Below are 13,758 nucleotides of genomic sequence, written 5' to 3'. Positions count from 1 at the left end.
GTTTTACGAGTGAACAAACTCACTTTATTTTGGTCAAACACCAGTTGTTTTTGGTCTACCACTAATGAAGGCACATTTAATGGGATCTGAACAGGTTGATATTGTTCGTTTTTTTCTCTTACAGTATATGAGTAAATATGTTTTGATAAATAAATTAATACACATGTCACTACATAACAAGATTGGCTCATGTTTGCTCTGGGGATGCAAGTATAGATAGATATTTAAACAGAAATGAAGATGAATAAAAAAACTGACATGTTTTTGAGAAGGAATTTATCAACATTGACTGTACAATAAGATGAAGGCATTTCCGAATTAAATGAATATTTTCACATTTTAGGAAAAATGTATTGTACATACACAAAAACATTTCCTTTGAGGCCTTTGGGGTTTCTTTAAATAAAACTTAAAGCGAACTATACAAATAATTTGTTTTATGAACAAAGTGAAAAAGACAAATAAACATTTACAGTCAGTTGCTTGAATGTGCCAGTTGATGGCGATCTGTACAAATTTTGCTTTGCTTAGAAAAAAAACATTTTCACTGATGGAAAAAAAATGAATATACCTTGCAGCTGCTTGTAAATTCACATATACTGAACTGCTATGAAAAGTAGAGTTAAAAATGTAATAGTTTCAAAGTAAATCAACTTTTCAGCCAAAATTGTCAGTATTTGTAACTAGAACGAAGTGCCACTTTTATCTCAATGGCACATAATGAAGGATTTATTTACAGCATTATCAGGTAACTGACAATTAAATGTAACTCTTTTAAATATAATATATTTAAAAAAAAAAATACATCAAGTTAAACATGAACATCAGGCTTCGGTTGCTGCAATTCAAGCAGTTGGAGAGAACATGAAGACGCACATTAGACAATAAATAATGAGGTCACTGATCGTAGACAAAACTGGCTCTAACATTAAGCTGAATTCTTATGAACTGTGTAAACCCATGTGGTAAGAAAACCAAACAAGTAACTGGCTCAAATACTTTAAAGTTTGCAGGGAAGACGCCCCGCTCAGTGCAAATGAAAGAGGCCGTCGTGTTCTGAATGTGTCTGATCAAAGCACATGATTTTGTCTTGATAGTTCAAATGCTGTTCCTCCAGCAAATTAAAACATTCTGAAAAACATTCTGATAGAAGCAGAATGTGCTTATGGATTCCCTTAGTAGTGGCACCACCCCATTTTCCAATTGTAAAGTATACATCTCATTAAATTCGCTGCCATTGTTCGAGTTCATTTTATAACAGCAATAAATGAATGTTAACGTTTCAATAATCCAAAGTTCGGAGGTTGTTCATCTGAAGGCTAAAGCTGCTGGTGTGATATGAACTGATTGTTTGTAACGAAACATTTGGTGCACGAGCCAATGGCGCACTATCAGTTTTACAAGGAATGTGTTACTTCTTCACATTTTGCAGTCATGGGCATCATGTATAAAACAGAACAGGAAAAACTATGAAGAGACACAAACACAGACCCACAGTATAAAATATAAACATAAATTATTAAATACTGTCCCTAAAACACCTCAAAGCTATAAGAGAAGAGCGGACGGAGCACGAGTGTTCTTGACTTATCTGCACATAGTCTGTGTGATTTGTCTACTGCAAACATCCTGCTTAAGAATCCTTATTTGTTCATCTCAGTCACTGTTGCTCTACGGTCCTTGGCTTCCGTTCCAGCTTGAGTTTTGTATATAGACCAGTGCCGAAAGAATTCGCTGGATCAACTCCTAGGAAAAAAAACGTTCTAGGCTGGTGGGAGTTTATTTGTTTTATACACACAGATCCATTAGAATCCTCACCGGATGAGGTGTGCTACTGTCTCTGATTGCCCTGAATTACTCGTTTTGGGACAGTATCAGTACCAGCACTAGAAAGACTCCTGCCCCCAGCAGTCTCTTCAGCAGAGGCCCGCTCTCTTTAGGAATGGCCACCTGGGCCAAGTCATTGGTGATCTGGGAGATCTCATGAGCTACACAGACGAAGATGAATGTGCTGACGATAATGTTTAAGGTGGGGTTTCCTGGAATGAGGACCAGGATGCCCTTGGTGTCCGCTGCCAGCCAAATATGATACTGGCATATGAAGAGCTGGTGGGAAAACAAGAAGAATGTTAGAATGGTTCCAATAATTTATTTTCTTAAAGTGCCCCTATTATGCCATTTTACAGGTTCCTCATTTTTGTGTTCTCGTACAATAGGTTTACGTGCATCTAGGTACAAAAAAACACTTTAATTTTAATTCATAATATACATTGCAGAATCGGTGTCTGAAACAGTTTGATCAAGGATTCAGTCTCTCTAAACCTCTACTTTCTGAGAGCCTACTCTGCTCTGATTGGTCAGACGACCTAGTCTGTTGTGATTGGTCAACCACTTACAGTGCATGTCAAACAAAACACCTATCACCATATCTGAATTTCAGCTCTGGTAGCTTCCTCAGCCAATAACTCCATTTATTATGCACTTTGATCTTTGAAACTTTGCAAACCTTTTACATTCACAAACAGCTACATAACACACAACATGAAAGCTAATATCTGACAAAGTATAATAGGGGCACTATAAATCAAAATCAAGTTCAGCTCTTTGAAGAAATGTGGACTTTCTGAATTAAACTCACTTCAATTGTGAATTTATTCCTCAGGTGGTAAAAATTAAATTGGAACCACATTTACAGTACACTTGAAGGCACAATATGTAAGATTTTTGTATTAAAATATATAAAAACCACAAGAACAATGTTATATATTATAACACAGTAAGTTTGTTTAAATCTCGTTTACTTGATTTACCACAAATACCATGTTTTACAATGCCTAATATCATTCTAGCTTACTGCAGTGTGCACCAAGTGTCTCATAGCAGCCGCCGAGCGAACGCAGGGTAGCACTATAACAACTTTCAACACACGAATGTATCTAATTTGATAAACAGCACTGCGTTACCCCCACATACGCATGACCGGAAGAAGCAGAAGCGGTCATTTGTGGCATAATAAAAGCTCAGCTGCTCTCAAGACGCGTGTCACGCTCGTCTCTCATTAGCAATCGCACCAACGGTTTTCAGCCACACCCCTCTTCACGCTATAGTAATGTTAATAAATCTTTAATACATCCGTTCATCCATGAATATGATTTCTGCCCGTTGGATTCTTTACCACCGGCTGTAGACGTAAGGAGACGAAACCTCCCATGATTCCACGAAATCAAAGTGTCATCAAGCTACACCTTTGTTTTGAGCGGCGAAAAATTACATATGCCTTTATAATGTGTGGGTCACATTAGTTAAATTTAAGGGACTGTAAAAAAGGCCATTGTTAACAGTGTAGTAATGTATGAAGCACCTCACACAGAAGTCACTTTCAAACCTAACATGGCGAACAACTTGAACACGTTGGAAAATCTGCGTTGGGAAATCTTTTGCCCTAACGTAAAATTACAGATTGCGTGGATTACTCCTGACTGGATTTCGTCCCCGAAAATTCGTAAAACAATGGTAAATGTGACCACACCTTAATACTTGGGTATTATGGCTAAACATTCAAAATGGTGGAGTAGTTTGTTTTCCGCATATTTTAAACATTCATTCACATTGGTGCCTACAGGATTGTGTATTACTGTAAATGTGTTTCTTGTTCATTTTATATACTTAATGAGGGACAAGTTGGAATTGTCCGTCCTAATCAACCGTATGCCAAAAATATTATCAATATGATGTTGACAATAACCTAGAGTATTCTTATAAAATGTTTGTTTGCAGCGAAGTCTCACCTCTAGGGAGATCTTTCCAAACCATGCAAAGAATGAACTGTACAAAGAGCGAGCGTAACCAGGAATATTCCGGATCAAAATGAAAGCCAGAATCTGTGGGCAGAAAAAGTGCAGTGATGAAAAGTCGGCAGCCTCACAGGCACAACAGAACGAAACAAAAAGCCTTTTGAAATGGATCCATTATTTTAGGTTGCAAATGTTCTTTCTGTTCCCACAAAAGCCTTCTGACTGTGTGAATCATCTGTGATAAAGGTTAGTGCGGTTATGAACAGTCAAAAGAATTTTTCTTTTCAAGGTTTGGTTAAATCATCCATAGTTAAAGCTGTGAATGAGAACATAAAAGAGCATGTAGTGGTAATGGGTACTTGCCTGGACAACAGAAATATACGGATGCATCTCATTACACTCAGACTTGTTTTTGCACCCACTGGCCCAAATGGAGTATGTCTGTGAACAAAAGAATCAACTGTGAAGGAGTCAGATTAAAATTTAAGTGTCTCGAAGAGAGAGAGAGAGAATAAGCCTTACAATAAAAGAAACCACAGAGACGAAGAGCAGACAGTTGGAAATCTTGTTGGAGAAGAGAGGCTCTCCTTTGCCTTCAGAGAGCAACTGACATTTCTGAAGCAGCAGGTATATGAAGGCAAAGAGCATCCCATTGATCACAGCCTAGCATCCAAAAGAGCAGAAAAAATCCGTTACTTCAAGTTGTGAATTTGAGAAATGTTTTACAGTTCTTACTCATTCAAATGAATTTTTTTTTTTACGTACAAATCGATCAAGTTTCCACCTGAACCACCACTCATGGATGCTACCTTGCAGCTCAAAGAGCTTTGAAACAGGCCAAACAGAGAAAACACTCTCAAAGAGTTCCTGCAAAAAAAGATTTAAACGCAAATTTATTTTGATGGTCCACATTAGGCATTCTACTAACTATAAGTAACTTTGCAATTACATGTCAACTACCAGTCATTAGAGACTGTCTGCTTAATATCTGCTAACACTTTATTTTGATGCTCCCCAGCAGACATTCTACTAACTATAATTAATTTTACAAGTACATGTCAACTTATTCTCCTAACCCTAAGCTATCAGTCTACTAATACTCTAATGAGAGTTCGCTGACATGTAGTAGCAAAGTCACTTATAGTTGGTAGAATGTCTAAAGTGGACTATTGAACTAAATCGTAACCCAAATTTAAACCAAAACAGTCCTGCTGTAAGAGAGAAACTCACTTGTGAGTACGCAAAGAAGCAGATGAAAAACAGCAAAACCAGAAGTTTCAACAGAAGTGCCAGATTCCAGAATGCACTACCTGCATGTTATTGAGGGGGGGAAAAAAGAGAAAACATTATTTCAATTCTTAATATATTAAATCAAATGTGTTTAAAAAAATGATGTTAGGATTGTTTAGTGTCTTCTGAATAAACAAATGCAAATATTGTTATGTGACATCAATTACCATTGGCTTGCTTCTGAAGAATCTGTGGCCACAAAGCCATTGTGGCATAAATAACTGCAAACCAAAAGGTGACAAGAGGCACGAAGTAATAGAACTGATAAGGCCTGTCCATAACCAGACACAGCACCACCACAAGGAAGTTAAGCCTGAAGAGAACCTAAAAGACAAACAGAAAGGACTCATTATTTATATCATACTGTGCCAATATGCATTAAGATTAGCATGTTCAATGAATAATAAGTTTGGTCACTTTATCTACTTTAAAACAAAATTGTTCTACATTGCACAATAACAGAAAGCCAACAAACCATAATCTAGTAAATTATAAACTTTAACTTCAAACTACTAATCATCCATAAAGAAGGTGACTATTAAAAACAATAGCTGACAGTTTAATTAAAATTGATTTAAAAAAAAAAAAAAAAATTATATTACTATATTGTTAGTTATTTTTTAATAAATGTAAACATGTTTAAAAATGCAAACTTGAAGAGATTGATATTTTAGCATAAATAATATTATTTATAATAATGTATGATATTATTAATATAAATCATATTTTATTGTGATTTTAGCTTTAATAAATAGTATGATAATATACTTTACTGTTCAAAAGTTTGGGTTTTGATAAGTCTCGTGCTCACCAAGGCTGCATTTGATCGAAAATACAGTAAAATATTATTACAAATTAAAATAACTGTTTTCTATTATAATATATTTTAAAAAGTAATTTATTCCTGTGATCAAAGCTGAATTTTCAGCATCATTACTCCAGTCTTCAGTGTCACATGATCCTTCAGAAATCATTCTAATATGCTGATTTTCTGCTCAAGAAACATTTCTTATTATTATCAATGTTGAAAACAGTTGTGGGGCTTAATTTTTTGTAGGAAAATGTGATACGTTTTTCAGGATTGTTTGATGAACAAAGTTTAAAAAAAGCATTTTTTTAAAATAGAAATCTTTTGTAACATTATAAATGTTTTACTGTCACTTTTGACCAATATAATGTCTGCTTGCTGAAATAAAAGTATTCATTTCTTTATTCAACTAAAACCCTTCAAACTAATGGTTTCAGACTAAAACCAGTGACAAAGGACCAACACATGCCACTGGTGCATACAGGAAAACAAGACAAGCAGAGTTGGGCAACAATTACCTGACACACTCTGTAAAGTCCAAAGTCTCCCTTTAGCCAGAAGAATGAGAAGTGTCCATATCCTGTTTGGAAGAGATACGCAGCTACCAGGACACGGACATGCATGTACACAGGTATGAACTGAGGAAGCAAATAGATATAAAAGGAAATTGAGAGTGCAGTCACTACAAATGCAAAGTAATCCAAAACAAAGCTATTAAAAAACGTACAGCGCTAGCTCCAGAAATGTGGTAAATAAGGATAACCAGCTGCATCCAGCCCTTCCATTCATCTGTTTGCTCTCTGTTCAGGAGTTTTGTCTGAAAAGAAACATGAAAATTGAGAATATCAGTATGTATATCTAAACAGAATTTGACTCCTATTTCGGACTAGAAAAACGCAACAATTTCCCAAGAGTCAGTGTTACCTCTTTGCTGTTCTCATTGTAGAAGATGCCCAGAACGAAGATGTAGATAAGAGGGATGAAAAAGGTAGAATGTGTGTAGAATTTCTGTTCCTTCATAAAAATGTCTGCCCTGTCACACAGGTAGAAGTACAACATGATAAGGCTCATTTTGCAAATGGCCAGTAGCGGACCCTTTGGGTTGAGTTGACCCATAACAACGGGGGGTTTCTTCTCTTCTCCACTCTCCACATCAGGAATGGGCCTGCTCTTATTATGTTTGCTAAAGCCCAGGAGGAGAAAGCAGATGATGCACACCAGGAAGAGGCCAGCAGCTAGCTTCTGAAGGACGCTTAGCGGAGGAGCGCTCTGACAGCATGAGCCGTCAATGGGCTTCAGGATCTTGTTGCACATGGAGTTCATCAGAACCATGGCACCCTGTGAAGAGAGGAAATAATTTAATTGTGTTAAAAAGAATAAAAAATGGAACTACTAATAATTGTCAAAACTAAGGGTGTTTTCACACCTGGCTTGTTTGGAGTGGTTGTTTCAGAACCTGGTGCATTTTCTCTTGCACAAAAGATTAACATGACAGCACATGCTAGTCGATGAGTTGAATCAACTCCACAGCGACTACATAAATTTATCCACTAACCGTTCAGAAACGTCCAGTTTCATTCTAAAAGTTGTAACTTCTTCCTGAGTCTCTCCATCAGTGTCTGACTCCGGTTTGAACAATGTAAGGCTGAACACCGTTACTGACAATCCTCATTTTGACTGAGTGAGATTCTCCAGCTTTGTTGTTGTTGAGCAACCCAAGTGTGAGCTGTTAAAGCTCTGCCCTCTTTTGGAAAGTGGGCTGGGAGCAACAGCTCATTTGCATTTAAAGGGACACACAAAAAATGGCGTGTTTTTGCTCACAGCCAAGTAGGGGCAAATTTGACAAGCTATAATAAATGATCTGTGGGGGATTTTGAGCTGAAACTTCACAGACACATTCTGGGGACACCAGAGTCTTATATTACATCTTGTTAAAAGGGGCATAATGGGTCCCCTTTAATCCATGCAGAGCAGTTGTCTATCCATTCTGATGGATGACCGCTGTGAGACGAATCCCGGAACATAAACAGTGCACTCTGACCAATGAGAGTACAGTTTACTTGTAATAAATTTTGATCTGTTCAGAATTGTTATCTTGAAAAAGTGAGCCAAGCCAGGAAGAAATTGCAACATTGTAAATTTATTTATTGCTGCCTTCACACACTATTGGAAGTTTCCTACTTCCCACTTCTATAGTCATGATTACGAGCTCATCGCATTCAAGTGCTTTTTTTGTCTGAAAGAACAGGAATCATGGAGGAATCCAGGTTTATTCTTGCCTGTTTATTGGGAAAATCTTATTAAAGCCAAATTTCAGTCAAATATAGGCTATTTTCACAGTGTATAAAACATACAATACGCTTTATATAATTATTCATATTTGTAAATATGCTCTAATTTAACAACAAGACAAGGTGAAAAAAATATAAAGAATTCCAGTCAAAGCAGCAATCATTCTCTGCCATGTTTAAAGTTTATGGCCCGCCCATCTCGGGATCTTAGGTATTAATTATCCCCAAGCTTCCCAGTGGTAAATACGACTTGAGAGGGCGCTCATGTCCAATTTTTAACTAGGAAACTAATAATTCCTATAGGATGTGAAGGCTGCATAATCCCCGTTTTGGAACAAAGCAAAAGTCTACAGGTCTGAAAATGCCCTAAGACTCATGTGTAGACTTACAACATCTCTTGTGCTCTCAGGAAGGTGCAGGCCATCCACCGACTGGGAAATGGTCTCCATAGCAGCTTGCCGAGAGGCCTCCAAGAACTTGACCTTCTTTTTGCTGGTATTTAGAGTGCTAACCGCCGCCTCGTTGTACAGATTTATCTGCTCGTTTGTGATCATCTTTCGACTGTCACTTAGCACATCCTCATAAACAGGATCTACATAAACAGGAAGAATAAAAACATAAGACAGGAACATGAAGGGTTACAGAGCATCTGGATTTTAAAACTCACCTTGCAGAACCCAATAGACTTCACTGTGCTCAGCTAGTTTTTCCAGTGTGTCTGATATAGCCGTGAGGTTTGCTTTGTACTGAAAGAGTGCCTCACTCTTGCCGTTGTGCAACTTAATGGACCACTGTTGAAAACCACAAACATCAGTCATTAGACTGATTTTCATTAATAGCACCTGAAGGCATGATGATTGCAAACAAGAACTCACCGTAGCAGCACCAATGATGATGATGTGTGGTTTGGAAGCAGATCCCTATAATTATTGAGAAATGAGACAAGATTCTTAAGCCTGTAATGTAAGAACCCGCCTTTTTTGTATCCAGTACAATTTAATTGTCTTTACCTCTGTCCATAACATCAACTGCTCCTTCAAGGAATTGTTCACTTCTGCATACCACAGGAAGTTCTACGATATGGAACATATTTTGAGTTCAATAACTGTGATAGATCAAGTCTCAAATAAAATGAAACTTTCTGCTGCACCGGACACAACTAATTAAAAATACTTACCACAGTGGAATCACCATCTACAAAGGGGATGTTTTCATGCTGGTGAAACAATTGATAAAAACAGAAAAATAAAATAACTTTACTCATAATAAATGACATATTTATAACCGTTACTGCATCTACTGTATATTTATAATAATAAAGTTTTAGCATTAAATGTATTTATATTATATCTTTATAAAATGCATTATCCTTATTAATTTTGAAAAAAATAATTACAAATATAATTACAAATTATAATTTTTCCTTAAAAAAATTATTATTACAGATTATGGGGCACATATATTTTTTTTAATAAAAAAAATAATACATATGTGCACGGATAAATCATTAATAAACACTGCAACATTCCATAAAAAAATAAGAATTGTTCATTTTAATTTTATGGTGATTTTAAATCATGTTAAATGACATGAAATGAAAACTCCAGTCACATCAGCGGGCTAAAAAAAAACTATTCGTTATTTTATCATACATTGAGGTTGGGCAGACATGTTGAGATGAATCTGCAACCCCATTATCATACACTTTTCACTAATGTCATACAAAACTCTTTAGAAAAGGTCTTCTATACAAAAACAAAAATGACTGCATGCAGGTTAATGTCTATAAACAACTGCTTTTATCTGAGGCATATATTAAAATACCAGAGGTAATCCTGTGGTAAACAGGAACAGTTACACCCTTTTCCTTTTTAGTTTAACTGCAGCCTTTGGCATATGTATTAAAGGGATAGTTCACCAAAAAATGAAAATTCTGTCATCATTTACTCATCCTCAAGTTGTTCCAAACCTATTTCTTCAAAATATCTTCTTTTGTGTTTAGCAGAAGAAAGAGATTCATATCGGTTTGGATGGAACAACTTGAGAGTGAGTAAATTTATTTTTGGGTGAACTATCCCTTTAAACTCTCAATTGCTTGCTGGGCCATCCAACGAAACACAACTATGAAGTAAATTTTCACTCTGGTTTGGAATACATACCAGTTAACCAAAAGAATGCTTACTGAAATGAATAGCAACAACAAACCTTGTTCCCAACTTCTTTCACCTCCGGGTTCATCATTTTGATGAAAGAATAGAAGAGCTGACGTATTCTAGAGTCTCCTACAAAAGCTATTCTCTTCTCTCTGAGGCAAAACTTTGCTTCACTGAAAGACAACAAAAAAGACTGTAAATTCCAGCCCACATATCTATGCCACATACATCACTGATGTACATTAACAATGACAACATGACTTACGTGCTTTTGTACTTGTGTAACATACAGCCATAGGGCTGCCACACATTATCCCCTAAAAAACGTCCACTAGATAAAAGCCAGTCACATGTGTCACTGCCTGAAAGAAACGACACATAATTACAGTGAATAAACCAAATTCAGGAAAGGGTCTGTAAGATTTTATTTGTTTTTTAAAGAAATTCCTTCAATTTGTTCAAACGTGACAGTAAATACTTTTACATGGTTACAAATACAAGTTATAAGTTATATTCAAATAAATGTTGTTCTTTTAAACATTTTATTCATCAAAGAATCCTGAAAAAAATGCATCAGTTTCCACAAAAATATTAAATAGCACAACTGCTTTCAACATTGACAACAAATGTTTATTGAGCAGCAAATCAGCATATTGCAATGATTTTAAAATGATTTGAAATACAATTTAAATGCATGTATAATAAAGTAATGACAGATACAAATGTTCCCCCGTTGATCCGGTTATACCAGTAGTTCACATTCTTTCTTTCTTTACTTTTTCATTAGCCCTGAGGTTATTTAAAATTAAAAATATGTGATATGAACAAATATCCTGTCCTACCATGCTGGCAAAGAAGCTGCATGAGAGGCAGAAAACATTGAAAAGTGAACTGAAAACACTTTACATTTTAAAATGTAAATTATTCCTGTAATGCAAAGCTGAATGTTTCATTGTCACATGATCCTTCAGAAATCATTCCAATATGAAGGCTGAAAAATTCAGCTTTGCATTACAGGAATAATTTAAATTAAAAAAAATGTAAGGTGTTTTCACTTTCAATATATTTTCTTCCTCCATTTGCCTCTCATGCAGCTTCTATGCCAGCATGGTAGAATAGGATATTTGTTCATATCACATATTTTAAATAACCTCAGGGCTAAAGAAGACGTAAAGCAAGAAAGAATGTGAACTACTGGTATAAACGGACCAACAGGAGAACATTTGTATCTTTCATTACTTTATTATACATGCAAAACTGCATTTAAATTGTATTTCGAATCATTTTAAAATCATTCCAATATGCCGATTTGCTGCTCAATAAACATTTGTTGTTATCAATGTTGAAAGCAGTTGTGCTGTTTAATATTTTTTGATTCAATTACTCTATTATACATGCAACTGTATTTAAATTGTATTTCATTTTAAACACAGTAAGTAAATGATGTAAACAATGAAAATCTGACTATGAGATAAGATCATTAATTTGTTTAAACAAATATGCACTGCACAATCCTAATAGAGCACAATAAAATTAATTGAACATGCCTAAATATTAGGATAAAACCAATAACAATACTAAGCTTTCAATATTTGTCAACACATGTCAGTACTAGATTAATGATCAACCATGGTTACTGTATAGGATATGGTTACACCTATAGGATTGACTGAAGTTACCTGAAATAGACTTAAGAATAGAGATACTACAAGCATTTGAATCTAGTGAACTACTTATTTATTTGTGGGCATCAGACACGCCTATAATGCTCCAGAATACTACCTAGGCAATTCATTTTGAGATATAGCCTATTTGGCGCTATGCGTCAAAAAATCAAGTCTAACTGGAAATGCAACGGTGATGACAGACAGGCTTTTGCCAGCTGGGCGACAATACTGATTTGAGCGTTAACCTGTTATTGATTAGCTAAAGTCGTTGGCAGATAAAATGTTGTGCTCAGTAATAAAAGTGCACCCAACAGACGTCCGTTTTAACAAAGCGGCCACAATTTAACTGAGTTTGCACGAGCAAAGCTGTAGCTGTTATCTAGCAATGACAGACACGCGCACACGCTGACTGCAAACACTGAGTGACAGCTTTAGCATTGATGCTAATACAAACACGCAGCTCTTTCTCACACACTGTTACACAAACACTTACCTCCATAATGTCGAGAAACCGAGTGAAACACAGTGAGAAGAATGACGGCGGCGACAGACAACAATTTTGCATTTTTGATACTGAAATACTGATTTATTTCCCGTTTGCCTAGGCTATAGGCCAGGACCGCCATCTTGGCTCCTCCATGACAACAGGCAGACAGACGAGCTGCGGCGAAGCTGACGAAGGCAGAGCCGAACAGCGCGTGCCCGCTTCCCGCGTGTGCCTCTGCCTCAGCTTCAGCTTCTGCAGTCGAGCGTTGATTGGAGTCTGATGTTGCTGTTGTATCACCTTTCATATCCACCTTTCAGGTTTTACTATCTTCTCATTACTTTCTTTCGCCTTCCAACTATTCCGGATTTCCCAAACAACTCCTTCGGGTTCTTTTTTTAATTACTTTTCACTGTCCTGCATAAGCTGAAGGAAAACAAATCTAGTTAGACTTTGAACCTTTTCCCTCTTCCCTCTTTTCCCGGGTTACATCGAATATATGTAGTTTGATCGAGACAAAGAGGTGTGTAAATGCTATGTTGAATAATACTTTTCATCTGCAGGGTGAAGAACACGGATATTTCTTTTTTTGAGCTCCCTTGGTATGTTGTTCATCAGGTTGTTCTGGCTGGGACGAAATGTTGTGTTGTGTAAGACGAGCACAGTGCCAAACAGTTTCAGGGCGTAAGAAATTACTCTCCAAAGGACATTTCAATATGATTTAATGGCTCATCAATGTCCTGTCCCTCTCTTCTACACAAACCACCACCACCCTAACTCACATACTTTTCATATATGATACTAACCAGCTGACATATTTTATCACTTCCAATGATTCCATTACTATTAAATAACGTTAAAATTGAATAGTCAAAAACTGTTAGAAAAACCATAGTTTCTTAAAGACAATAAAAAGTAAACATCCATGAGTTATGAATTAAGTTATATAAATCATGTGGCTCCCACCCAGTTAAAACCAATAATTATCCAGGACAAAGGCCTGAAGCCAATCAGATTTTAGCTGTATTCTGTAATACCACCCTTAGCCCTGCCCATGTCATAAAATCTGGACTTTACCCAAAATTTCATTTTTGAAGGAGTGCATGAATATCGTGAAAGCCAATGGGGGGAGCTTGATGTCCAGCTCCCCCTTTCTGTATGTTAACGTCAAGCCACGCCCTAACGCTACCCTGCCACACCCTAACCCTACCCCAACCCTAAACTTAATTAGGTCAGGCTCCTCCCATTAGGTCCACAGAGGTGGAGCTCGA

General features: G+C 36.5%; 1 protein-coding gene across 2 annotated transcripts; it reads right to left on the bottom strand.

The window, feature by feature from the left end:
• Nucleotides 1-259: 259 nt before the first annotated feature.
• On the bottom strand, nucleotides 260-13,580 carry casd1 (CAS1 domain containing 1). 2 transcript variants are annotated; one of them, XM_051873180.1, is made up of 19 exons: nucleotides 13,038-13,580; nucleotides 12,497-12,913; nucleotides 10,602-10,698; nucleotides 10,389-10,509; nucleotides 9,361-9,399; nucleotides 9,194-9,256; nucleotides 9,059-9,103; nucleotides 8,851-8,974; nucleotides 8,573-8,775; nucleotides 6,817-7,230; nucleotides 6,620-6,709; nucleotides 6,411-6,530; nucleotides 5,252-5,408; nucleotides 5,025-5,104; nucleotides 4,560-4,661; nucleotides 4,317-4,457; nucleotides 4,158-4,235; nucleotides 3,789-3,881; nucleotides 260-2,106 (listed from the first exon to the last, which is right to left on the bottom strand). In XM_051873180.1, exons 2-19 carry the CDS (start codon nucleotides 12,792-12,794, stop codon nucleotides 1,855-1,857), a joined length of 2,517 nt encoding a protein of 838 aa, XP_051729140.1. In that variant the 5' UTR covers nucleotides 12,795-12,913; nucleotides 13,038-13,580; the 3' UTR covers nucleotides 260-1,854. The 2 variants fall into 2 exon arrangements, with proteins under 2 accessions (XP_051729140.1, XP_051729139.1); XM_051873179.1 differs by having other exon boundaries at nucleotides 12,497-13,580.
• Between the last annotated feature and the right edge of the window lie 178 nt (nucleotides 13,581-13,758).

Source organism: Ctenopharyngodon idella, chromosome 19 (genome assembly GCF_019924925.1).
Source record: "Ctenopharyngodon idella isolate HZGC_01 chromosome 19, HZGC01, whole genome shotgun sequence".
NCBI lineage: Eukaryota > Metazoa > Chordata > Actinopteri > Cypriniformes > Xenocyprididae > Ctenopharyngodon > Ctenopharyngodon idella.
The sequence above is the reverse complement of the archived record's forward strand: the minus strand, read 5'-3'. Positions and strand labels throughout refer to the sequence as shown.